A 26,022-nucleotide genomic window follows, 5' to 3' on the forward strand; every position below is an offset into this window, starting at 1 on the left:
AAAGCCCAGGCTTTTTTTCCTCCTTATTTCCACCTGGTGATCTTTCCAGTAAGTTTTTTTTTTTTCAACAGAACAAGCTGTCCTGCAGATGTAGCAGTTAGGGAATTGAGACAAACCGTTTGCTACTGACAGGGGTCCTTGCAATTTTCAGCTTTTATTTATTTATGAAAAACCTTTTTCCTAAAAGAAAAAAAAACTGTTGCTGTAACTATATAAAGCGTGGCTTCAATGTGTTGGTGGTCTAACACCACCCTCTCCCCAGATTAACAATGCTACTGTACAGGGGTGTCTCTGTTGGTCCTCCATCCAGAGTGAAGACACCTTAAAACCCAAACAAAGGCATGGTGTTACTGGTCAGATCAGCAGGTGAAAATAGAGAAGGAAAAGCCTAAAATTGAAGACTAATTCATCCACAGCATTTAAGGATTGGTAAGCTACAGTATACAGGGCCGTGGATAAGGGGGTACCACCAGTCCTCCTGTACGGGGCCCAGGCCAGCAGGGGGGGTCCAGGCAGCTGGGTGAATTGGATGTGGGCAGGGAGGTTGGTTAGCACAGTGTGGGGGGCAATTAGGGTGAGAAGACAGAGGAAATGCTCCCTTTTGCCTACAGCAAACTGATAATATCATCTCAACCTAGGCAAATGGTGATGGGTTGAACACCCCTGTTCGGTTTGCGGTCAAACATTCGAACCTAACAAAAGTTTGACCGTGAACTTCGAACTCAATGCAAGTCTATGGGACTCAAACTTGTAAATTCAAAAGTGCCCATTTTGAAGGCTTATATGCAAGTTATTGGCCATAAGTATAGGGACTTGGGTACTGCCCTGAGGGACAAAACAAAGTACTGTTTTTAAAGGGGCAGTCATTTTTAATTTCTTAAAGTAAAAAAAGAAAAGAAAAATGTATTTAAAATATCATGCCTGGGGGGGGGGGGGGGGTCCCCTTAAAATACCTGCAAAGTTGCACAACTGTACAATGTAGAGAACCTGCTGCAGCAGGACTGACTTTTTTTTCTAATTACATTTTTGTTAAAAAAACAAAACAAAAAAAAACAGTGTGGGGTCCCCCTAATGCATAACAGACCCTTTAGGTCTGGTTGGAAGGTTAGGAGGGACCCCACAGTGTTTATTTATTTTTTTTTGTGCGTGAGGTTCCCCCTAAAAGCCATATCCGGCCCTTTAGGCCTTATAGGACTTTTAAGGGGAACCCCACCCCGAAAATAAATTGGGGGGAAGCTTGGGGTCCCCCCTAAATTCCTAATAGACCCTTGATCCGAGCACAGGCCTGGGATGCCTGGAAAAGGGAGGGGCAAATGAGTACCACCCCCTCCCTGCGGGTTACCAGGCCATATGCCCTTGGCATTGGGATGGTGTCTCCATGCAGATGGGGAAATAGGCTTCTTCCCCTCAGCCCTGGGCTGTGGTTGTGGGTGTCTTCAGGGGGTGACCTATCAGAATCTGGAAGCCCCCTTTAACAAGAGGGCCCCCAGATCCTGCCCCCCCCTTGTGAATGGGTATGGGGTATTACATAACAGTTTTTGACAAGACCTTTATTTAAAAAAACAAAAAGACAAAAAAATGGTTCCATCATTGTAATCCATCTTCAATCATGGCATCCAGCACATTGTCGCAACAACACCGACTCACCAAAAAATAAAAACCCTGGAGCTCGCCAACCTGTTCGCACCCGAGGTAACATTTCATTTTCCGGTTAGATGTAAACAATTGGGTGGAGCTAACGATGATGTCACCACTAGCTCCGCCCAGTTGTGATTTGATTGGCCAAAGCATTGCACCTGAATTGTAGTCAGGTGCATTGCTTTGGCCAATCACAATGCATTGTGAGAGCGCAGTGCATTGTGGGGCGCGACGGGCGAACAGCCCACAGAATGCCCTAACCGTTCGTGTGTTTGGCGAATGTTCGAGTCGAATTTACACTAGACTTGAACATTAAGGCCATCACTATAGGCAAAGTCTCTGGATTGGTCTTTAAAAATAACAATGTTACAGCAGGGGTGGACTGACCATATGGGCACTTGGGCACTGCCCGAGGGCCCAGGGTCAGTAGGGGGCCCCATGAGATGCTCCTAGTACCTTTCATAGTCTTTTTTTGGGTGTGGTTTGAGTGTGGATGAGGACACAGGGGCCCATGACCCCCTATTGCCCGGGGGCCCCATGAGTTGTCAGTCTATTGCTACATGTCAGGAAGGTATTCATCCAGACTTGTAAAGTTACTAAAAGGTCTACGTTACCAAATGTCTGACCAAACTGTATGCTTGTATTAATGAGGAAAGAAAACAGGATCACAGACTGGGTTTTATTATTGTAAACTCTTTTTTATTGAAAAACTTTATTCCCCCCTCTTCCCATTTACAATCGCTAATGAACTCTTTAATTGTTCACTTACAAAGCCAGCGGCTTTTAACTTTGTTTTGTTGTACCGATTGTCCTATTTGACCAACTTTTTTTTCCCCCCCTGTGCTCGAGTCATTAGTTGCTGCCATAATAAACATTTCCTCCACTTTCCATTTCTTCAGTTTCCAGCAGGTTTTGGAGTCACTGACCATTCCCAGTTCATTAACTGATTGACCTCGGCATTAACACCCCCTCAGCCAGGGTTGTCTTGGAAACAAAGCTTCCTGTGCGTAATCCAAGATTATCCCGGTCTTTATCCCGCATGTGACCCTTAATTACTTGCTAAATTAGAATGGTTTTCTGAAAATCACAAGAGGAGGTTAATGTGTTCTTCCAAATCTGGTCAAGCTAAGATGACACTGAGTTTGCAGGGAATTCAAACTTCATGATCCCTGAAGGCGTCTCTTTTCAGGACGAGGGCAGACTATGCCAGTAGGAGCCAGTGTGCCCCTTGTAAAGAGTCTGTCACTACCTTCCTGGGGTCATTATCCAACTATTACCTAATCTCATCTACTCTGTTTGCTCTTGTAAGTGGACTTAGCCGATAATGAAGAGCTAGTCAGAACTGACAGGGTATGCAAAAGTTTATTAGGAATACTGGAAAAAAAAAAGGCGTTGGTTTCCCCCTAAAATATATACATACCCTTTAACTTAGTGAGGATCTCATATGGATGTTACAAAAATGAAAAAAAGGCATGGGTCCCCCTCACATTCCATATTCTGGTATCAATTTTGAGGGGGAACCCAAAGGGAAAAAAAATGAGAAAAAAAGCACGAGGTATCATCCAAAACCCACACCAAAGCATAGCTGGACTAGATTTTGAAAAATACATACCAGACCTATTTGATGAGGATCTGTTATGCATGTCAAGGGGGCCCATGCAAATAAATTACAAAAAAAACCCAAACAAAGGCATGGTGTCCTACCCACATCTATATTCTGTTATGAATTTTAAGAGGGAACCCAGAGTAAGAAAAACAGGAAAAACAAAGTGTGGGGTACCACCCAAAATCCTTACAAAGCATATTTGGAGTGTATTTTTAAAAATACATACCAGACCCCTTAGCTTAATGAGGATCTGGTAGGCATGTCAGAGAGTGGGGGGGACCCATGGAAAAAAAAAAAAAGGGCAAAGAGGCCGCCCCCCTATAAAATTCTGCTATACATTTTAAGGGGAACCCAAAAGGAAAAACAGGAAAGACAAAGCTTGAGATCCCAACCAAAATCCACACCAAAGCATGTCTGGTCTATATTTTAAAAAATACATCCCAGACCCCTTTGATTAGGATCTGTAATACATGTCAAGCGGGGCCCATGCAAAGAAATTACAAAAAAAAAACCCAAACAAAGGCATGGTGTCCTACCTACATCCATATTCTGGTATGAATTTTAAAGGGGGAACCCAAAGTAAGAAAAACAGGAAAAACAAAGTGTAGGGTACCATCCAAAATCCCTACAAAGGATATCTGGTGTGGATTTTGAAACATACATATTAGACCGTTTCATTTAATGAGGATCTGGTATGCATGTCAAGGAGGGGCATGCAAAAAACAAAACACACAAACAAAGGCATAGAGTACCCCCCCCCCCAAATTCTGTGATAATTTTTAAGGGGGAACCCAAAGGAAAAAAACAGGAAAGAGAAAGCCTGAGGTCCCAACCAAAATCCATACCAAAGCATATCTGCTATGAATTTTGAAAAATACATACCAGACCCTTTTGCTTGATGATGATCTGGTATGGGTGTCAAGAAAGGCCCTGTGCAAAACACAAAAACAAACAAAATAAAAGGCATAGGGTCCCCCCCCCAATTCCATATTCTGGTATGAAATTTAAGGGGGAACCCAAAGGGAAAAAAACATGAGGTCCCTCCCTTACCACAGCATATCTGGTATGTGCAGAATATTGAAAAATACACTCACCGACCACTTTACTAGGAACACTTTGCTAGTTCCAGGTTGGACCCCCTTTTGCCTTCAGAACCACCTTAATTATTTGTGGCATAGATTCAACAAGGTGTTGGAAACATTCCTCAGAGATTTTGGTCCACATTGACATGAGTTACTGTTGTCTTTCTATCATCTCGACCCAGTCTAACAATTCTCCTCTGACCTCTGACATCAACAAGGCATTTTCATCCACACAACTGCTGCTCACTGGATATTTTCTCTTTTTCGGACCATTCTTTGTAAACCCTAGAGGTGGTTGTGCATGAAAATCCCAGTAGATCAGCAGTTTTTGAAATACTAAAACCACCCTGTCTGGCACCAACAACCAAGCCACATTCAAGGTCACTTAAATCCCCTTTCTTTCCCATTCTGGAGCTGGGTTTGAAGTTCAGCAATTTGTCTTCACCACATCTAGATGCCTAAATGCATTGAGTTGCTGTCACGTGATTGACTGATTAACAATTGAACAGGTTGTTCAGACATATTTTCAATAGAATAATAATGCAAGATACATAATTCTTTAGTAAAACCTCTATATTAGACTTGTTCAACAGAGTAGACCAAAGGAATAATGGGTTTAGGGTACACAGCCCCAATTAACGCATAAAAGCAGAAACACAGGTACAATAGTACAGGTCAATTAGCAACATTTAGCAGATTACACAGTTATGAGAAGTAGCTTCAACTATTTATTTATTTTTTTTAAATCTGTTTATTAAGAAGGGGAAGAAAAGACTTGCTGGTTTATCAGCTCCCTCTGAACCACTGTTGCTACAGGAGTATGCAGAGAATTATGTAAATGTATACTCGTGTATAAATATATGTATGTATCCTGGTTTGAGTAACAATTGCCTTAGGAAGGAGAAGGTCCCTTCAACTAGAGATTGCAGCTTGTGTCCTGTGATGTTAAAAGTTCTAAATATGGTGCTACCTTCTTGCTGGCTTCTGCTAGCAATCGTGGGGCCCATAATAATTAATGAATACTGGTAATTCAATGAAGTTAAACAGATGGCTGTAGTACTGTTTAAAGCAAAGGTCTCTTGGTGACTGAGGTGTAAAGATGTCTGCATGCAGTGTCTCTAGAGTGATGACAGAAAGAGGTTGGGCATCCACCCGCTCATCAATCCTATAGATAGTACGGCCTCCTAGGAACAAGAGTTCTTGAACAGGCTCTTGACTTTCTGCAGAGATGTATAGAGTTACTGTCTGACAGCCTGTCCGTGCAGCAAGCAGTGATGTCTGTCTGGGGGGCTGTACAGTGACAGTCCCTGTGCAGAGAAAGACTGATGGAATCCTGGTGTGGCGATTACCACCACAACTATGTCGAACTTCTGCCCAGGCCAGCAATCTTGCTCTTGAGAACAGCAGGCTCCCTGCTTCCAGCTCTGAAACCCATGCCCAGACTGCAAGCCTGCCCCTTGCAGAAGAATATATCTCCCAGAATCCTGTTTCGCCAGTTCTTTGGTAGGTGTAGTTCAGTGAGCAGTAATACAGTATGTATTGACTATAGGTTCCAAAATCCTCTGTTGTAGGGGAACTGGATCCACTCTGATAACAGAAAGTGATGTAGCTGTCTCAGTATTGGGCACTAGGGGGGAAAGGCTTAATTATAATCCCATCTGTAAATGTCCGTGCATTGCATAGTGACATACCATAGCCAGTAATTGGTTACATCCTGCCCCCACTTGAAATCTTTGGTCCTCAAAGAGGTAGTGGAGCCCACTGTAATATTAATCACTTAGACAAGAATAGATTTGAACATCAACTGTAAACAAAATGTCAACCATAACTTATATTAACAAGCAATTTACAAATGTCAGGGCCCACCAAGTAGTGTCAGAGGGTGAGTCAATGTCACCTTCTACCCAATGAACGGTAAAAGGATCTGGCATTTTACTTGAAAACTGGGCAGTGGGTATGAATTCATCTGAGTTTTCTCCCAGTGAGTCTCTTGGGTGGGTTAATGTTCTGTCTTAGTCTGGAATTCATAGAGTCTTCAAGCATGAGCTCATGATTTGAATCAGAGGCATTTGTGTTGAGTTGATGAGAGGAATCAGCGGCACATGGACCAGGCTCCAACTCCAAAGTGGCAGGCTTGTGGACTCCATCACAGATGCCTTGAAAGGACTCAGCCTCCCATGTCTCCAGCTCAAAATTGTGGTAAGCAACAATGGAATAGGATTCAAACTTGGAATCATGTTCAATTTCAGGCATTGTCACCAGGCCTCCGTTTATAGGGTCAGCCTAAATCTCGACGCCCCTTCTTGTGGGTGGACTAGCCATTTCGGTTTTAACTTTGGTGGTGTCCATGGGTGTAGGGGAGATTGCCACTCCTGGCTCTGAGGCTTCTCCTCCTGTTTCTCCAACTGAGGGAGAGGTGTCATTATTTTCCTGAGGCTTCAGCCACATCCAGTCAGGCCCCATCTCTTCTCCATCACTTTCATAGTCTTCCACTGCTTGAATGTTAGTTTGATATTGCCGGCATGATCTAGGTCTAAGGTTGCATGGTTCAACTGATTCAGAGTCAGGAGTCTGAGGTATGCGAATGGCATCTAAAATGGGCAGCAAGTGATTTTGATGCCACATTTTCAGTGGGCCTGTTTTCTCTTCAGGGCAGATTTGATAAACTGGTAGTCTGGGATGTTGCTTGCAGATGATATATGGTTTGGATCGCCAGCAATCAGCTAGCTTGTGTTTCCTGGGTACTCCAAGTTTCTCAATAGCACATAATCCCCCAGCTGCAGGTCTTGTATTTTCACCTTGAGGTCAAAGTTCCTTTTATTTCTGTGCTCTCACATGGTTGCAGTCTATCTCGCCTTCTCATAGGCTTGCTTCACATTTTTCTGTAGTCGGTCAACATACTCCTTGTATGAAGTCAGGGATGCATGATCCATGGAGTTTCTGAAGCTAGGTTGACCGGCAGTTGAATCTTCTCTTCCAAACTTTAATCTGTAGGGGAAATACCCAGTGGCATTGTTCATCATGCTGTTGTAGGCATGAACTAAGGCTGCAATATGACTTCCCCAAGGCTATTTCTTCTCTGAGGGCAAACAGGGTGTGGTTGAACTATTCAGGTTGAGGATCTCCCTGTGGATGCTATGAGGAAGTTTGGGATTTTTGGATGCTCAGCAGCTCGCATAGCATGCAAGCTTGTTTGCTATCAAAGTCCTTGCCTTGGAATGTATTTGTTGCGGCAGTCCATGGTGAACGAAAAACTTTTCCACCAGTACTTTTGCCACAGTGACTGCTTGTTGATCTCTGGTGGGGAAAGCTTGAGCATATTGAGTAAAGTGGTTGGTTACCACTAGAACACTGCTTCTTCCACTGGCATCGGGTTCCAACACAGAAAGTCAATGCACACCAACTCCATAGGCCCGTGACTTTGTAGGTGACCCATGGGGGCAGCCTTGGTTGATAGTTTTCCTTTGAATGCACTGTAAACATGAGTGACAGTAGCTCTCTATTTCTGCTCTCATACTAGGCCAGTAGAAGTGATCCCTAACCAATCTGAAGGTCCTATCTAGTTCTAACTGCCCGTGTTCATGATGAAGAGCCATTAGTACAGCTTGTCTGTGTTTCTCTGGGAGGAACAACTGCCACCTTCCTTCTGAATCTTCTGATGGACCACTCCTTTAGATGATATCATCTTGTTCCTGCAACTGGTCCCATTCATTGTAAAGTAATTTGGAGTTCATGACGGAACCATTTAGTAGCAGTCTGGGATCTTGTTTGGTCAAAGCTTTCAAAGTTAAACTGCATAGCGGGTCCTCCCTCTGATCTGTCATCAAGTCTCTCTTTGACAATTGTGGGTGCCTCTCACTTGAGACAGATCGCAGTTACACTTGGGTACACCCGATGGGGTAACTCCAATGGCCTCAGCTCCAACAACTCCTTTTTGCTGATAATTCCATGGCACAAAGCCTGGTCTCCTTCAGACCTCACATGAGTCCAACTTACTGAACTTGTATTTAGATTATGTGGTCTTCAGATTTGAAACAGAACTGAAATCCTGATAAGGTGGCTAGCCAAAGATGTCCAGTGGCATCTAGTTTGGCTGTTAGAAGATAAATTAGGGGATTATGGTCTGTCTTGACTTCAAGGGGGTCCCATATAGATAATCCTTCAGCCCACAGTAGACACATGGATGGGGCTATTATCATAATTAGACTAATATTAATAGATTTATAATTGGATTGATTAGTTTGTATCCTGGCGTTTATTCCCCCTTTTTATTAATAATAGAGAGATATCCTCAAGGATTCCTATTTGGTTTTGGAGTAGGGCGTATAGGTATATAGTTTTTATATATATATATATATATATATATATATATATATATATATTTTTTTTTTATTACGAATTAAGTTATTTATTTAAAAGAATTTTTAATAAAATATATATTTTTTATTATTAATAAAGTTATTTAATAAAATCTAGTGTTAGTGGGCTACAGTAATATGGCCACCGGTTTCTTTATATTTATTTTTGAGACATTTTTAAAAAAGAGCCCCTTGTTTTACATAACTTCATAATATCCCCTCCGTTTTAGTTGTTGTCAGTATGGGTAATTTATAATTATCCTTTTGCTTATGATCGATCTGTAGGGATAAGAAGTAGTTTTATATGTCACCATCGCTCAGCTGATTAGCTTAGTGAACACCGGGCTTCGGGAAAATGGTCCGCCTCTGGATTAAGATTGACATCAGGCCTCCTATATAAGAAACAGCTTGTCACCATGGGCATATACCCTGAGGAAGTCACGTGTTTAGCGTGACGCAATGCGCCGGTACGCAGTGACAAGCTTCCGGTACGCGGTGACGTAGTTCCGGCGTGGGCACCATTTTGGTACACCAAAAATACCCATGCAGTACACCCATAGCATGAGGTGTAAAAGCTGATGTTCTATGGAGGATATGTGAGTGGGCAATTGGCGTTTTTAATGTTTGTTTAGTAATAAACATGATTACACTATGGAGGATCTTTCTGTGTTATTAATATGATCCTTTATGGGAGAGTGAGCTGTATTGCGGATACCTGTATATGGAGGGGACCTGAGAGGAGTAAGTGCCACCATTGATGGGATCTCTTGTGGTTATTATCCTGTGACAAATTATTACCTGTAAGAATTGTGGTATGATCCTAAAAGCGAGCTGACCCTTGTGGTCACAGTGAGGAGGTGAGGGGGCCTTTTGGCCATTTGAGGATTTTTTCACTATTGCTGTGATCACTTATTCACCTCATCATCTGCATGATATTCATCTGTGGATCATGTTTATACGTTTAACTTATTTTTTTATATTAGACATTTAATGAGGACTTACTGAGTTTTTTGCAATATACTTTTTTTTGCACTTTCATTTTTGTGGATGTTTATAACGTGGTGTGTATTCATTTTATTTTACCACATATCACTTTGGTAGGTTGATTATACCCCTGGTAGGGGAATCACTTAAGTGTACACTCCATGTTTTGTACCTTTTGATCCCTCATTTGGGGATATGGGGGTTTGAGGATGTGTGCATTTGTGTTTTCACTCATACAGGAATTTTCCTGGTATTTCACGTTTCACTTTGTATATTTTCACCATTGGATCCTGAAAGGATTATATCACTATAGATTTAGCTATTTTTGATTAATGTACATATTTTTTTCAATGCATATAATTATTATGTGTTAGCGCTACACCATTTTATGTTATTTTGTATATACACCTATTAGGTTTAGGATTTGGTGTGAGCAGCTTTGGTTGAGGGATCATCTATTGAAGCGCAGGAGGATTTATTATTATTATTTCCATTTGTTTTGCCTGACTCTCTAGGACATACAATTGCTAACATTCAAATGTCTCTGTCTTCCCTGCGGTTGAGGGAGTGAAAGGTATTTTAACTGGAAAAATTTGTAAGATAATTTTTCAGAGCCAATACCCCAGATCTCCAACGCTTCCAATTTGCGCAAAGGTAAACTAACTGGCGTTATGTGGTTGGCTTGACCCTTCATTCTCCCTGCTAGGTGCTTGAATGATCTGACAGTGACTTTAGTTTGAGGTGATGCATTGACTCTCTGTGCATTTCCACCTCTGAGTCTGGAGGCTTCCGATGAAGCTTCGGAGAAGATTTCGATGAGCTTCTAGGCAGGGGCGGACTGACCATTTGGAAACTCGGGCAATGCCCAAGAGCCCGGGGTCAGTAGGGGGCCCCATGAGATGTCCCTGGTACCTTTTTCATAGGCTTTTTTGAGTTTGGGCAAGGACACAGGGGCCCAATGAGTTGTCAGTCTGCCCCTGCTTCTAGGAGGCTCATGACTCTTTTCATACTCTTTTGGAGTGCTGACTTTTCTCGGGGCCCTCAGCTCCTTTACTGAGGGCCCCTGACGTTTCCTCCTTTCTTAGGAGAGGAAGCTTCTGTATTTCCTGTAGCACTTCAGTGGTTAGATCTGGCTGAGTCTTTTTTCTGGGGCACTGAGCCCTAAAACGTCCAGGTTCTTCACACTGGAAGCATTACCGCTCTTCATATTCTGCACAAGCCTAGGACAATGAAAAGTTATTAAAACTTTCCAGTTTCCATTTGCTATGCGGGAAGGGGGGGGCGTGGCAGTTTGGGGACTTTTTTTCATTTTCGGGTCCGGTGGACTAATCTGCAGTGCTGCTGTTTCTTAATATTAAGCTAAATGTCTGGCCAATTTTGTAACAATCCACCAGATTGCCCCGGCGGATTTAGGTAGAAAAAGCCAGGACATTAGTTTAATTTACAGGAGCCTCTGCACTGCAGATTAGTCCACCGAACCTGAAAATGAAAAAATAGTCCCCAGTGTGCCACGGCCCCCCTTCCTGCATAGCAAGTGGCAACAGGAAAGTTTTTTATTTCTTTTAACTACAGAATTATGAAGTACTATCTGCAGCTGTCTCCCCTCAAATCATGAGACACAGGAAGGACAAACTGGACCAGGGAATTGATCACTGCAGACTCTTCAGCAGGGAACAGAATGGATTGGTGAACTGCATTGCTGAGTGTAAGTACCTGTCACCATACAAAGATTGACACACATTTCCACATTTTGTGCATAGGGCAGCTCATTCACTTTAATGGGCTGTCCTAAACAGAAGCTCCTGCTCCTTTTTTGGTGACAAGCTTTGCACAGTTTTTAAACTTGGACCCTCTCCTGTGATACGCCTGCAGTCTCTGTCCCTTTCCTGTGGTACGCCTGCAGTCTCTGACCTTCTCCTGTAGTACTCCTGCAGGCTCTGGCCTTCTCCTGCAGGCTCTGGCCTTTTCCTGTAGTACGCCTGCAGTCTCTGACCCTCTCCTGCGGTACGCCTGCAGTCTCTGACCCTCTCCTGCGGTACGCCTGCAGTCTCTGACCCTCTCCTGCGGTACGCCTGCAGTCTCTGGCCCTCTCCTGCACTACATCTACAGTCTCTGGCCCTCTCCTGCACTACATCTGCAGTCTCTGGCCCTCTCCTGCACTACATCTGCAGTCTCTGGCCCTCTCCTGCACTACATCTGCACTCTCTGGCCCTCTCCTGCACTACATCTGCACTCTCTGGCCCTCTCCTGCACTACATCTGCACTCTCTGGCCCTCTCCTGCACTACATCTGCACTCTCTGACAATCTTCTGTACAATGCCTTTAGTCTCTGACCATCTCCTGTACTACGCCTGCATTCTCTGACCCTGTCTTGTAGTACACCTGCAGTCTCTGACCCTCTCCTTTACTACATCTGCAGTCTCTGGCCCTCTCCTGTACTACATCTGCAGTCTCTGACCAACTCCTATACTGCTCCTGCAGTCTCTGACCAACTCCTGTACTGCTCCTGCAGTCTCTGACCATAGTCCTATACTAACTGCAGTAACCTCTAGAAACCAATCAGTGAGTGGTAATGATGTGCTATAACCTCTAACAGCCAATCAGTGAGTGTGGACCAGTTCTTTATGTTTACATTATTACATTTTTTTAGATAAGTCTGTGTGTTCATTTGTTTTTTGGGATGTTGGGGTGGAGAGAAAAATTGCATGGGGGGAGCCCAAGAGAATCTCAGACTCTGTTTAACCACACCCCCTTTAAGCCACACCCAATATTTAGCTTAATTTAAACTGCACCCATTTTTTGTTTCCAGGTTAGGCCACACCCATGAATAAATGCCCCACCCCTAATTAACAAACTGCTCTGCCTACACTGTCTTTCTGGACATACAGGAGAAAAAAAAAGCCTCTAAAAAGGTTTTAGAAATGTTGCCAACTATGAGTTAACACATTAAAGCAAAATACTGATAAATTGGATATACCCAAATAGCAAAAGTTAACAGATTATACAGTCACAAGTGGAAAGTTGTACCTATGTAACTGCAACACCAGCAGCAGGAGGGGGAAGAAAAGTTTTTTTAACCTATCTGTCCGAACAAGAGTCTAGTAAACATCCCAGGTATGATAAAACTTGAAACACAAAATCATAATATAATAAATAATCATATAATAATAATAAATGTAATTCAATAACGTAATGAAACCAAAAACACTGAAATTTGAAATATAGCGCAAAGTTCGCACATCACTGAACTCAGTCGCAGAATCGTTTTCAGTGTCTGATGACGCATTTCCCCACGAATCATTATCACTCAATTCTGCAAGTGATTCTAATTTACTATCGCTGTTCTCTAGCCGGTCTAAAACCGTTTTTGACAAAGGGACACTTTTTGGATGCCATGGACGTTTCTCAGTTTCCAGGCAAAAAGAACAGACAAAATGCAGGCAGGGCGCAGGACAAAGCACTCGGGACAAAATGTATGTGAAATGGTTTGATACAGTAATGTTACACTATGTGATTTTAGTGTATTTAGTGAATGTCAGTTTTTAAAATGTTCAAATTTCCCGCCGGTTCCGGCCCCCGTACGTCTTGACGCTCGCAGGGACTGGAACCCGGATGCCGGTATCGGCTGGATGAGATGGCCGGGGACGTTGCAGGGGACACATCGCGGGAGCGCAGGACAAGGTAAGTGATCCAGGGATCCCAGAGCAACGCTGCAGGGTATTCCTGAGTGTAGCTCGGGGTTACCGCTTTTGGCACTGATAATTAACCCCGAGCTACACTCAGGAATACCAGCAGGGAGGTTAATGGTAACAAGAAAATCAGAAAAATAGATCCCCTGCAGCCAGCAATAATAGACCCCCCCCAGCAAACAACAGACCTTTGGCAGCAACATCAAATCTATAAACCCTCCAGCAGCCAGCAATAATAGACCCCCTCCCTCAGCAATAGATCCATCCTAGCAACAATGACCCCCCAGAAACATAAGACTCCCCAGCAACAACAGATCCCCTACAAGCAACAATAGACCCTGTGAGGGATTAGCCCAGTAGCGGGTTGTGCTTGACCCCCTGGATGGGTCAGAACACTGTGAAAGAGGATCAGCACAAAAGCAGGTACTTGGTGAAAAGTTGTGCATTATTTACAAAGTCTGCTGAACAAACGGTGCATATGGTCAAAACAGCAAAAAATACAAACAGAAAATAAAACCTTGCCACACTGGGCGTCTAACTGCAAACACAGGTTTCCTATCTAGCTGTCTGAATACAGCCTACCGCTGCTCAGGCACAGGGTGTTCACACAGTCTAGGATCACACAGATTATCTCAGGATGGTTTGGTTGCTCCCCAGTCTGCCCTGCCCTGCACAGCAAACTGGTTCCCGGTTGGAGCATTCTCCCTAAGCAGCCTGGGAGTTTTACAGAGCCCAGAGCCTTAACTCACTACAGCTGAGCTAGTGAAATCATCAGTGAGCCACACAGGCTCACTACACAGCACAACAGGAGAAACAGTCAGTGTAGAGCAGGAACCTGGGACAAATAAACACCCTGTTCCAAATTATTATGCAAATGATATTTTTCTCATTTCCCTAAATAATTGATGTAAATAACAGTCAGCATAATTCTCATGTTATCAACTATTAAGAGTACAATTCACATTTTATTGAACAAACCTCCTAATGATAACAGGATTTTTGTTAAACATAAAAAAACTTCCAATGCACTGTTCCAAATTATTCCGCACAGGAAGTTTCAAAACACTTTATAGGTTGTAAAGAACTGAAAATTGTAATTTGTTGTGTTTGCAGCATATTTACTGAAATCAAAAGCTATTTCAATCAAACTTTTAACAACATTTTAACTTTTTAAACATTTGAACAGGTCACGTTACATTGTAACATAGGACCCCTTATTTGATAGCAGCTTCACAAGTCTTGCATCCATTGAACTTGTGAGTTTTTGGACAGTTTCTGCTTGAATTTGTTTGCAAGATGTCAGAATAGCCTCCCAGAGCTGCTGTTTGGATGTAAACTGCCTCCCACCCTCAAAGATCTTTTGCTTGAGGATGCTCCAAAGGTTCTCAATAGGATTGAGGTCAGGGGAGGATGGAGGCCACACCATGACTTTCTCTCTTTTTATCCCCATAGCAGCCATTGATGCAGAGGTATTATTTGCAGCATGAGATGGTGCATTGTCATGCATGAAGATAATTTTATTACGGAAAGCATAGTTCTTCCTTCTGTACCAGGGAAGAAAGTGGTCAGTCATAAACTCCATATACTTTGCAGAGGTCATCTTTACACCTTCTGGGGCTCTAAAGAGGCCGACCCGCTCTGTTCCCATGATTCCGGCCCAAAACATGACTCCTCCACCGCCTTGCTGACGTCGCAGCCTTGTAGGAACAGGGTGGCCGTCCACCAACCATCCACTACTCTATCCATCTGGACCATCCAGGGTTGCACGGCACTCATCAGTGAACAGGACTGTTTGAAAATTAGTCTTCATGTATTTCTCTGCCCAATGCAGCAGTTTCTGCTTGTGAGCATTGGTTAGTGGTGGCCGAATAGAAGGTTTATGCACAGTTGCAAGACTCTGGAGGACTCTACACCTTGATGTCTGTGGGACTCCAGAGGCACCAGCAGCTTCAAATATCTGTTTGCTGCTATGTAATGGTATTTTAGCAGCTGCTCTCTTGATCCGATGCATGGATCTGGCAGAAATCTTCTTCAATGTGCCTTTATCTGCACAAACCCGTCTGTGCTCTGAATCAGCCACAAATCTCTTAACCACTTGCCTACCAGGCACTTATACCCCCTTCCTTACCAGGCCAATTTTCAGCTTTCAGCGCTGCCGCACTTTGATTGACAATTGCGCGGTCATGCAACATTGTACCCATATGAAATTTTGATCATTTTTTTCTCACAAATAGAGCTTTCTTTTGGTGGTATTTAATCGCCACTGGGCGCTTTACTTTTTGCGCTATAAATTAAAAAAAGTGCAAAAAATTTGAAAAAAAAAAAAAGTTTATTTGTTTCTTTTATAAAATTTTTCAAACAGGTATTTTTTCTCCTTCACTGATTTGCGTTGATGAGGCGGCACTGATGGGCACTGATAGGCGGCACTGATGGGCACTGATAGGCAGCACTAAAGGGCACTGATAGGCAGTACTAATGAGGTGGCACGGATAGGCGGCACTGATAGACAGCACTAATTAGGGGTCACGGATAGGCGGCACTGATATGCAGCACTGATAGGCGGCACTGATAGGTGACACTGATGATGGGTACTGATAGACGGCACTGACTGGCATCACTTCTGGGCACTGACTGGCGGCACTGACTGGCACAACCCCTGGGCACTGACTGGTGGCACTGACTGGCAGCACTGCTGGGCTGCACTGGTGGGTGGCACTGGTGGGTGGGCACAGGTGGGTGGCACTGGTGGGCACAGGTGGGTGGGCACAGGTGGGTGGCACTGCTGGGCACATGTAGGTGGCACTTCTGGGCACAGGTAGGTGGCACTGCAGAGTGGCACAGGTGGGTGCACTGCTGGGCACAGGTAGGGGCACTGCTGGGAATGGGTGGGCGGGGCTAGTGGGCGCACTGCTGGGCGGAACTTGCGGGTGTCACTGCTGGGCACCGATCATCAGGGCACTGATCATCAGTGCCCTGATGATCGGTGCCGATCCCCGCTCTGACAACTGCCGGTTCTCGGCAGTACTTTCCTCACGATCTGACAGCGTGAGGAAAGTGCAGCCGAGAACCGGCACTTGCATTTCCCTGTGATCAGCGTGTCATTGGACACCGCTGATCACGTGGTAAAAGGCCGGTGGGATCGGCCTTTCACCACATCACGTGATCAGCTGTGTCCGTAGGACACAGCGATCACGGAGATCGCCGGGTGCGCGCCCCCTGGGGCGCGCAGGAGAGCGCGTTCTGGGAGGACGTCATATGACGTCCACTCAGAACTGGCCGGCCGCGGTGAAGCCGTCATTCGGCTATGCGCGGTCGGCAAGAGGTTAATAGTGCGATGATCACGCTTACGTTTTCGTGAAATATCGAATGTTTTCATACCTCGTCCAAGGCATTGAACTATTTCACTCTTTTCAGCAGCAGAGAGATCCTTTTTCTTCCCCATATTGCTTGAGAATGGTGCTCTGCTTAATAATGTGGAACACCCTCCTTCAGTAGTTTTTCCTTAAATTCGGCTCACTGGCCAATCTAATTATCACAGGTGTCCGAGATTGTTTTCAGTGATCAAAAGAGCCCTGACACACAATGCCATCCATGAGTTAAACTGAAAAACAAAATATTTCATCTTTGTGACACTTAAATAGAATTTGCATAATAATTTGGAACACGGTGTATATCCCATCCTGAACACATCCCCTAGTTCTTCCTGACCTCCTGCCACAACCCCCACTCAAAATAACCCCCTTCCAGCAACAATACAGTAGATCCACTAGCAGCAAGCATCAACAGACCCTCCAGCACACCCCAGCAACCCTTGCCATTACATACATCCAGTGCAGAAGATGCTGGAGCTGTGTCCCCCACGTTCCTACTGAAAAAAAGCCCTACGTTTGAATAACAAAGGCTTAGATGCAAAGAGATCACTTTAACTAGAAATAGCAACTTGAGTCCAGAGATGTTTAAAGTTCCAGATGTGATAGTAGCCATTGCCTTCTGCTAGTAATGGTGGGGCCCATATTCAGTAGTGAGTAATGGTAATACAATAAAGATAACAGAAAGGCTGTGGTACTCTCAAAGCAAAGGTATCCTGTTACTGAGGTGCAAAGGTGTCTACATGCAGTGTCTTTAGAGTGTTGTCAGAAAGAGGTTGGGCATCCATCCGCTCAACAGTCCCATGGATAGCACGACCTCCTTGCCTAGGCTCTTGGCTGTTAGACAGACTGTCAGCACAGCAAACAGAGATGAATGGCTGAAGACTGGATAGTGACAGTCCCAATGCAGAAATTCTGGTGCGATTCTGGTGTGGCAATCAGCATCACCGCTGTACTGGACTGGTATGCAGAGTCCTGCAGTTGTAGCCAGCAATCTGTCCTCAGAGGAGACCGACAGTCCCCCCTGTGCTCAGCAATGAGTCCTGCTCCCACTGTGAAAGCTAGTCCCTTGCTGCATAATATATCTGCTCTCTCAGCATCCTCCTCGTTCCCCAGCTTTCTGGTAGTTGTAGTCCATACAGCACTCAGGAATACAGGATGGATTGGCTATAGGAACACAGGTCCCAGGATCCTCTGTTGTCAGCGAAACTGGATCCACTCTGCTAACAGCAAGTGATGTAGCAGTTTCAGTACTCTGCACTAGTGGAAAAGAAGTAACGGTCTGTAAATGTCCCTGAATGGCGTAATATAACAGCAATCATTTGAACTGTCATGAATGGATTCCATTCATAACAGCTGCAACTACACTAGTGATGTTGTGATTGACCCACAGCTGTCACATGGTACCAGGTGTTGTAATTGGCCCAGGTACCATGTGATAGCTGTGGGCTAATCACAGTATCACTCTACAGGATTCACAGCTGTTATGAATGAAATTCATTCATAACAGCTTTGTTGACATTGTGATCATGTGATGGCATAGCAATCACATGATCCCCTGGCAGCTCAATACTATCGAGTATCGGGAACTGTAACCCGCGGTGTTCGCCAATGCGTATGTATATTTATACACCTGGCCATGCCGCCCGTCCACAAGAAAAGTACTGTGGGCAGGCGGTAAGGGGTTAAAGTAGAATTAAAGGCAAAACTTTTTGTTATTAGTTTTGGGCAGAGGGGAGAGGGATTAGAACACCTATCAGGTATTGATTGCTGTCTGTGTTCCCATTAGGGAGATTCTCCCTCTATTCACCATTATAATTGAAAGTAAAAAAAATCCCACATTTTGGGTTGACATCAGAAATGTAATAGAGCGGAAATCTTCCAATGGGACACTAGTTCTCGTATGCTGCCCCACAAGGATTCCTGGAATTTTCAGGAATTTCCTCTCACTTCCTGTTTTGGCTACGAAGGGAAGTGAAGAGAAATCTCCCCTATGGGGACACAGATGGTAAAAAAAATAAAAAATGATAGGGGTATTACCCTCCTTTACTCTTAGTACTCTAGTTAAATGGAAAAAAAACTTTTGGTTTTCTATACAATGCGAATATAAAATAATTGGCTGAACATAAAAACAAATATTCTGGCAGGTGACAGATTATTTCTGACCTATAGGGTAAGAAGTGTATGCAACTTTGTAAAATAGAACTTTATAGACCCCCAATGTGTGCTGAAGACACCCTCAACCCCTTCTATGTGACCCCCCCGTAAGGTAAGGTGTGGGGGGACATCTCAGCGCCTACAACGACCCCTGCGGCCGGAGGAGTGCAGCCTGCTATGAACCAGCCATCGGCAAGGCAACGCGTGTCGTCCCGCCCACTGGCCCCTGGCAGACCAATCAGCGAGCGCCCTGTTGGCTGAGCATGGTTTCCCCAGTCCCTCTACGTCAGCACTGTCCAAGATGGCGATGTCCATAGAGCGGCGGCATCAGCGTTCTGTGTCCGGGCTGTGCTCGGTGCTGCTCCTGTGCTGGAGCCTGAGCTGTGCTGGGGCCGAGGAGGACAAGCCGCCTCACCGCAGGTTCGAGTACAAGTACAGCTTTAAGGGGCCCTACCTGGTGCAGGCGGACGGATCTGTCCCCTTCTGGACCCACACTGGAAGTAAGTGCTGGGGGGGGTACTGTGTACATTCCATAGATACACCTGTTCTGGGGGGGGAAACACCCCCATATATAACCCTCCTGGGGGGAAGACACCCCATATATGTTCCTCCTAGGGGGGACACCCTATAATATATCCCTCCTAGGGGGCACAACCTGTATATACCCCTCTCTGGGGGGACACCTTGTGTATACCCCTCTCCCGGGGAGGGAACACCCCGTATATACCCCTCTCCGGAGGGGGGGGGGACACAACACCCCGTATATACCCCTTCGTGCAGTGGAAGGACACCTTATATACCCCTCCTGAGGGGGACACACACACCTCATATATACCCCTCCAGGGGGGATGGGACAGTTTGTATATACCACTTACCTCCTGGGGGAGGAGTCACCTCATATATACCCCTCTCGGGGAGGAGTCACCTCATATATACCCCTCTCGGGGAGGAGTCACCTCATATATACCCCTCTTGGGGGGGGGGGCACCCCATATATACCCCTTCTGAGGGCACGTCTCCCACATCTACTTCTCTTGGGTACAGACATTTCTGCTTCATCCCTCACATGAGCAGACACATAGTATGTATTTCCTGAGGGCAGACATTCCTCCGCCGATAGCAGATCTCACCATCCACACTCAGCCTTCAAGCAGACATTCCTCTGCATGTCAGTGTGGAGCGTAGACATCTCCTGTATGGCTGACAAATGCAGACGTTACTTTTGACCCCCGGGGACACATCCCTGATCTTCTCTGTCTCGGCATCCTCTCATACCCCCGGGGACACATCCCTGATCTTCTCTGTCTCGGCATCCTCACACCCCCCCGGGGACACATCCCTGATCTTCTCTGTCTCGGCATCCTCTCATACCCCCGGGGACACATCCCTGATCTTCTCTGTCTCGGCATCCTCACACCCCCCGGGGACACAGCCCTGATCTTCTCTCTTGGCATCCTCACACCCCCGGGGACACATCCCTGATCTTCCCTGTCTCGGCATCCTTTCACATCCCTGATCTTCTCTGTCTCGGCATCATCTCACACCCCCCCGGGGACACATCCCTGATCTTCTCTGTCTCGCCATCCTCTCACACACCCCGGGGACACATCCCTGATCTTCTCTGTCTCGGCATCCTCACACCCCCCGGGGACACAGCCCTGATCTTCTCTCTTGGCATCCTCACACCCCCGGGGACACATCCCTGATCTTCTCTGTCTCGGCATCCTCTCACACCCCCCCGGGGACACATCCCTGATCTTCTCTGTCTCTGCATCCTCTCACACCCCCCCGGGGACACATCCCTGATCTTCTCTGTCTCTGCATCCTCTCACACCCCCCGGGACACATCCCTGATCATCTCTGTCTCGGCATCCTCTCACACCCCCGGGGACACATCCCTGATCATCTCTGTCTCGGCATCCTCTCACACCCCCGGGGACACATCCCTGATCATCTCTGTCTCGGCATCCTCTCACACCCCCCCGGGGACACATCCCTGATCTTCTCTGTCTCTGCATCCTCTCACACCCCCCGGGACACATCCCTGATCATCTCTGTCTCGGCATCCTCTCACACCCCCGGGGACACATCCCTGATCATCTCTGTCTCGGCATCCTCTCACACCCCCGGGGGGACATCCCTGATCATCTCTGTCTCGGCATCCTCTCACACCCCCGGGGGGACATCCCTGATCATCTGTCTCGGCATCCTCTCACCCCCCCCCGGGGACACATCCCTGATCTTCCTGTCTCTGCATCCTCACACCCCCTGGGGACACATCCCTGATCTTCTCTGTCTCGGCATCCTCACACCCCCCAGGGGACACATCCCTGATCTTCTCTGTCTCGGCATCCTCACACCCCCGGGGACACATCCCTGATCTTCTCTGTCTCGGCATCCTCACACCCCCGGGGACACATCCCTGATCTTCTCTGTCTCGGCATCCTCACACCCCCGGGGACACATCCCTGATCTTCTCTGTCTCGGCATCCTCTCACACCCCTGATCTTCTCTGTCTCGGCATCTTCTCATACCCCGGGGGACACATCCCTGATCTTCTCTGTCTCGGCATCCTCTCACACCCCCCGAGGACACATCCCTGATCTTCTCTGTCTCGGCATCCTCTCACACCCCCCGAGGACACATCCCTGATCTTCTCTGTCTCGGCATCCTCTCACACCCCCCGGGGACACATCCCTGATCTTCTCTGTCTCGGCATCCTCTCACACCCCCCGGGACACATCCCTGATCTTCTCTGTCTCGGCATCCTCTCACACCCCCCCGGGGACACATCCCTGATCTTCTCTGTCTCGGCATCCTCTCACACCCCCCCGGGGACACATCCCTGATCTTCTCTGTCTCGGCATCCTCTCACACCCCCCGGGGACACATCCCTGATCTTCTCTGTCTCGGCATCCTCTCACACCCCCCGGGACACATCCCTGATCTTCTCTGTCTCGGCATCCTCTCACACCCCCCCGGGGACACATCCCTGATCATCTCTGTCTCGGCATCCTCTCACACCCCCCCGGGGACACATCCCTGATCTTCTCTGTCTCGGCATCCTCTCACCCCCTGGGGGACACATCCCTGATCTTCTCTGTCTCGGCATCCTTTCACACACCCCGAGGACACATCCCTGATCTTCTCTGTCTCGGCATCCTCTCACACCCCCCGAGGACACATCCCTGATCTTCTCTGTCTAGGCATCCTCTCACACCTTGCAGCAACTAAAGTGTGATGAAGACATGGTGAGCTTTGTTAGATGGATCCTTCTGACTGCTGACCACCAGCATCTGCAGAACTACAAACATCCCGACTGTCATTATTAATATCTGGGTGTATTGCTGAGGACAGCCCTGGCAGTGTTTGACATTTAAACTCCAAAGTCGCACGACTTCCAGTACAGCTTTGTGTGCAACTTTGATTGGACTTTACACTCTGGGACTAAGTCGCATCAGAGGTTGCACCATAGTAGTGCAGGCACCTTTTCAAAGTCACCACGACTTTAGGTTGCACCAATCTGAACGTGTGCCATTGTAAACAATGGACTGCAACATTGTGTCCAAAATCTCATGCCAAGTCACACAAGTGTGAATGGAGCCTTAGGTGACTGATGTCATACATACACTTTTTGTTTTTAATAGTGTGTGAAAGAGTTAGAACCTCTGTCGCGGTTTTAGTGCTTTGCTCTCTACTTCTTTTGGCGACTACTAACATAGTCAGAGAGTAAGATGGGAAAATTCCAAAGTGTTATAGTTACCAGAATAGGAAGTAAGGGGGGGGGGGGATCTCCCAACAGAAACAGCAACTTTGTAGGAGGGAATAGAGGGAATTTCTCTGCAGTTCCTGATGTGTCTCCAGGAAAGGAGGAGAATGGGACATAAAGGAGGACCTTAAGTGTTCCTAAACCCACAACAGTAAGATCAGTCTGTATATGCAGTAAAGCATGCTTGTTATACTCACTGTGGGACCTAAGGGGTTAATTCTCCACATTGTGTAAAAAGGCTGTTTTATCCTGACTTCTCTGATCCTCCCCTTCTTTCAGTCTCTCCCCCTTATCTCCAGATAAGACATATCATGTAGACATATCATTTGGAGGACATGCTCAGTTTGGTGTGTATTGCTAGAGAGGTTTTTTTTTTTTTCCTTGGGGTACATGTGATCAGCATAGGGCCAATCAGCACTGTCCAGACAGAGGTCAGGGGTTCTACATCCTCCTAGAGCAGAATGAAAACTCCTCCTACAAGCTTTAACCAGTGCTCTGCTGGACACTGATAGAAATCACAAGACTGCTCTAACTGCTAATGAGAAAAGTTATTTAGCAGTTTATATTTATTAAAATAATTTCATTTTCATGTTGTGTGTACTGTGGGAGACCAGATAGAGTGAATGCGGGGGCCCGGGGAGACCGGATAGAGTGAATGCGGGGGCCCGGGGAGACCGGATAGAGTGAATGCGGGGGCCCGGGGAGACCGGATAGAGTGAATGCGGGGGCCCGGGGAGACCGGATAGAGTGAATGCGGGGGCCCGGGGAGACCGGATACAGTGAATGCGGGGGCCCGGGGAGACCGGATACAGTGAATGCGGGGGTCCTGGGCTGGGAGACCGGATACAGTGAATGCGGGGGTCCGGGGGAGACCGGATACAGTGAATGCGGGGGTCCGGGGTTTAGTAACACTTTAACTTTTCTCTACTCTATCAAAAAGTTAAAAAAAAAAAAAGTTTTAGGCTTTGATGTACTTAAAGTGTAAGTTCACCTTTTTAAAACAAATGAAGATTGTAAGCTCTAATGAGCAGGCCCTCTGTCTGCCTTCATTTTGTAAAGTGCTGCTCAAACTGTTGTCACCATATAAATCCTGTATAATAAAAAAGTAACAGGTTAACTAAGACACAAACCTACCACCCCTTCCCAGTCCCTGCTGTACTTACCTCTGTGGGTGTTCAGCTTTCTTTTTTTCTAAAAAGGTGAACTGACCCTTTGAATTGTATCTAAACCCCAAACATAAAAATGTAATTTATTGCATCTATTCAGTCAGATGTGGTGTCTGCATTAGTTTTACTTTTTTACGCATTTTATTCTTCTGTTTTCACTTGGTGATTCTGCACACTTTCTGTCCTAGGTGACAACACACACACTCTCTGTACTGTATCTATGGAGGAACGGTGTTGTCACTCAAAGCTGTTCTGATTGGGGTCACTCAAAGCTGTTCTGATTGGGGTCACTCAAAGCTGTTCTGATTGGGGTCACTCAAAGCTGTTCTGATTGGGGTCACTCAAAGCTGTTCTGATTGGGGTCACTCAAAGCTGTTCTGATTGGGGCTACAAACATTGCCTCCTCTTCTGATCTCCATTACATAGGGAAAGGTGAACTATAATTCAGAGAATATAGCTGGGCAAGCTGTTAATGTTGAAGGATTCAGCTCAGTGCATAGGAGTTACAGTGACACAATTTCTGGCAGGATCAACAGGTATAATTTTGCCTGTACTTAGTGTGAGAAAAGGGAACAAATGCAGATGCCTCATCTAATGGCGGATAGGCTGCAATATGTTACATTTTTGTTTTTGGGGTTTATATATGGTGTAAGCAGATGATTGCCTGGTTTGGTTCCTTCAAGTGGTTATAAAGCCTAAACATTTTTTATCTTATAAAGGAGTTGCACCCAAAAGGGGAAACTTCACTTGTCTGCCACCCCCCCCCCCCCTCCACTGGCACATTTGGCACCTTTTGTGGGGGAGGGGAGAGTGGGTACCTAATTTTGACAGTTACTTGCTCCCTCTTCCGGCTCAGTTTGCCATGTGAACTGACCCAGAAGTTCAGCCTCCCTCCTTCCCTCTGCAGCCTTCTGAGACAGCTCATAGGTCCCGGAAGACTTTCACAAAGTGCAGCATGCTCAGTAGGAAGTCAAGGTGGCAGCGCCAGCACCCGATAGCCGATTGAAGAATCGGCTTGGGATGAGGACACCGCTGGATGCCTGGGCAGGTAAATGCCCTAATATTAAATACTGTAGCTGCTGACTTTTATTAAATTTTTTTTTGGAGAGGGGGGACTCCTTTGTTTTGCATTCCATGCATTGGGGTAAAAAATGTTTATGTATTAGTATCCCCCCTCATACTTACCTGAGCCGTCATTCGAACCTGCACTGTGATTGTCTGCAGTGTCTCTCTCCTCTCACTTCCCCATCTCACAGGCTTTGCTGAGGCAGCAGAAGGTATTGGCTACTTCTGCTGTCAATCAAAGGCAGTGATGAGGGGGCGGAGCTAAACCCCCACTGTTTTTGTCTATAGACACAGACAGCGTGGCTTGGGAGTGAGCCTCCATGAGTGCGCCCATAGGAAGTTCAGGTATGACTTTCATAGACATCTGTGCATGAAGTCGCACAGATATCTTCCAAGTCACACTGACATTCGACTTTGAAATCTTGTGACTTCAAGTGAAATTGTACGATTTCAAAGTCAGATTCAGCATCACTGAAGTCTTAGTCTAAGCCAACAACTGCTACAGAAGTGTAAAGAATATGTTGTGACTTTGCGTTTTGTCGCAATAGCGTTCTTGGGATAAATGCAGTTACAAAGTCTCTTTAAGGCTGACCATACACTATACAATTTTCTGCCCAATTTCCTTTAGATTTACCTTCAACTGTGTAGTGCCAGGGCCTGCCTGATTGGATACAATTGAAATGTTATTAGTTTTGACCTATTGTATGGTTTTTGGTAAATCTGAACCAAAAATCTCAAGAAAATTGTATAATGTATGGCCAGTCTTAACAGAAGAACATTTTATCTCTAAATTGTATCTTTATTTTTCCCTCTTGTTAATGTTTGGTGTTGGCTGTGCACCACTGATTGACACGTGGTAGTTTCGTTTCCCCTCATATCTGATCCGCTGCTAATGCTGATGTGTTCCTATTTGTCATGTGACATTGTTGGTATACTAATATTTGTACTGAGTGAGCTGGTGGACTCTGACTTCGAGAACAATTCCAAACTTGCACAGCGATTGTATTTACAGGGTGTATTGTGCACAGCTTGTAGTTTTATCTTTTAGTTCAAACATCTTTTTATTTAATGGTGCGGAAAGAGTGATGCAGAGCAGACTTAGGGCTCGTTCACACTTGAATGGTTTTCCAACTCGTGCCA

General features: G+C 45.8%; 1 protein-coding gene across 1 annotated transcript in view; it reads left to right on the forward strand.

Moving 5' to 3' along the window:
• Window positions 1–19,168: 19,168 nt before the first annotated feature.
• LMAN1 (lectin, mannose binding 1) overlaps window positions 19,169–26,022 on the forward strand; it is a 71,198-nt gene continuing 64,344 nt past the window's right edge. Inside the window, exon 1 of the mRNA XM_089689468.1 lies at window positions 19,169–19,382. Within this exon, the coding sequence (XP_089545594.1) occupies window positions 19,184–19,382 (199 nt within the window). The 5' untranslated portion in view covers window positions 19,169–19,183. The remainder of the gene's footprint in view (window positions 19,383–26,022) is intronic.

This window comes from Staurois parvus, unplaced genomic scaffold (assembly GCF_062004578.1).
Source record: "Staurois parvus isolate SC_StPar_1 unplaced genomic scaffold, SC_StPar_1.0 ptg000475l, whole genome shotgun sequence".
NCBI lineage: Eukaryota > Metazoa > Chordata > Amphibia > Anura > Ranidae > Staurois > Staurois parvus.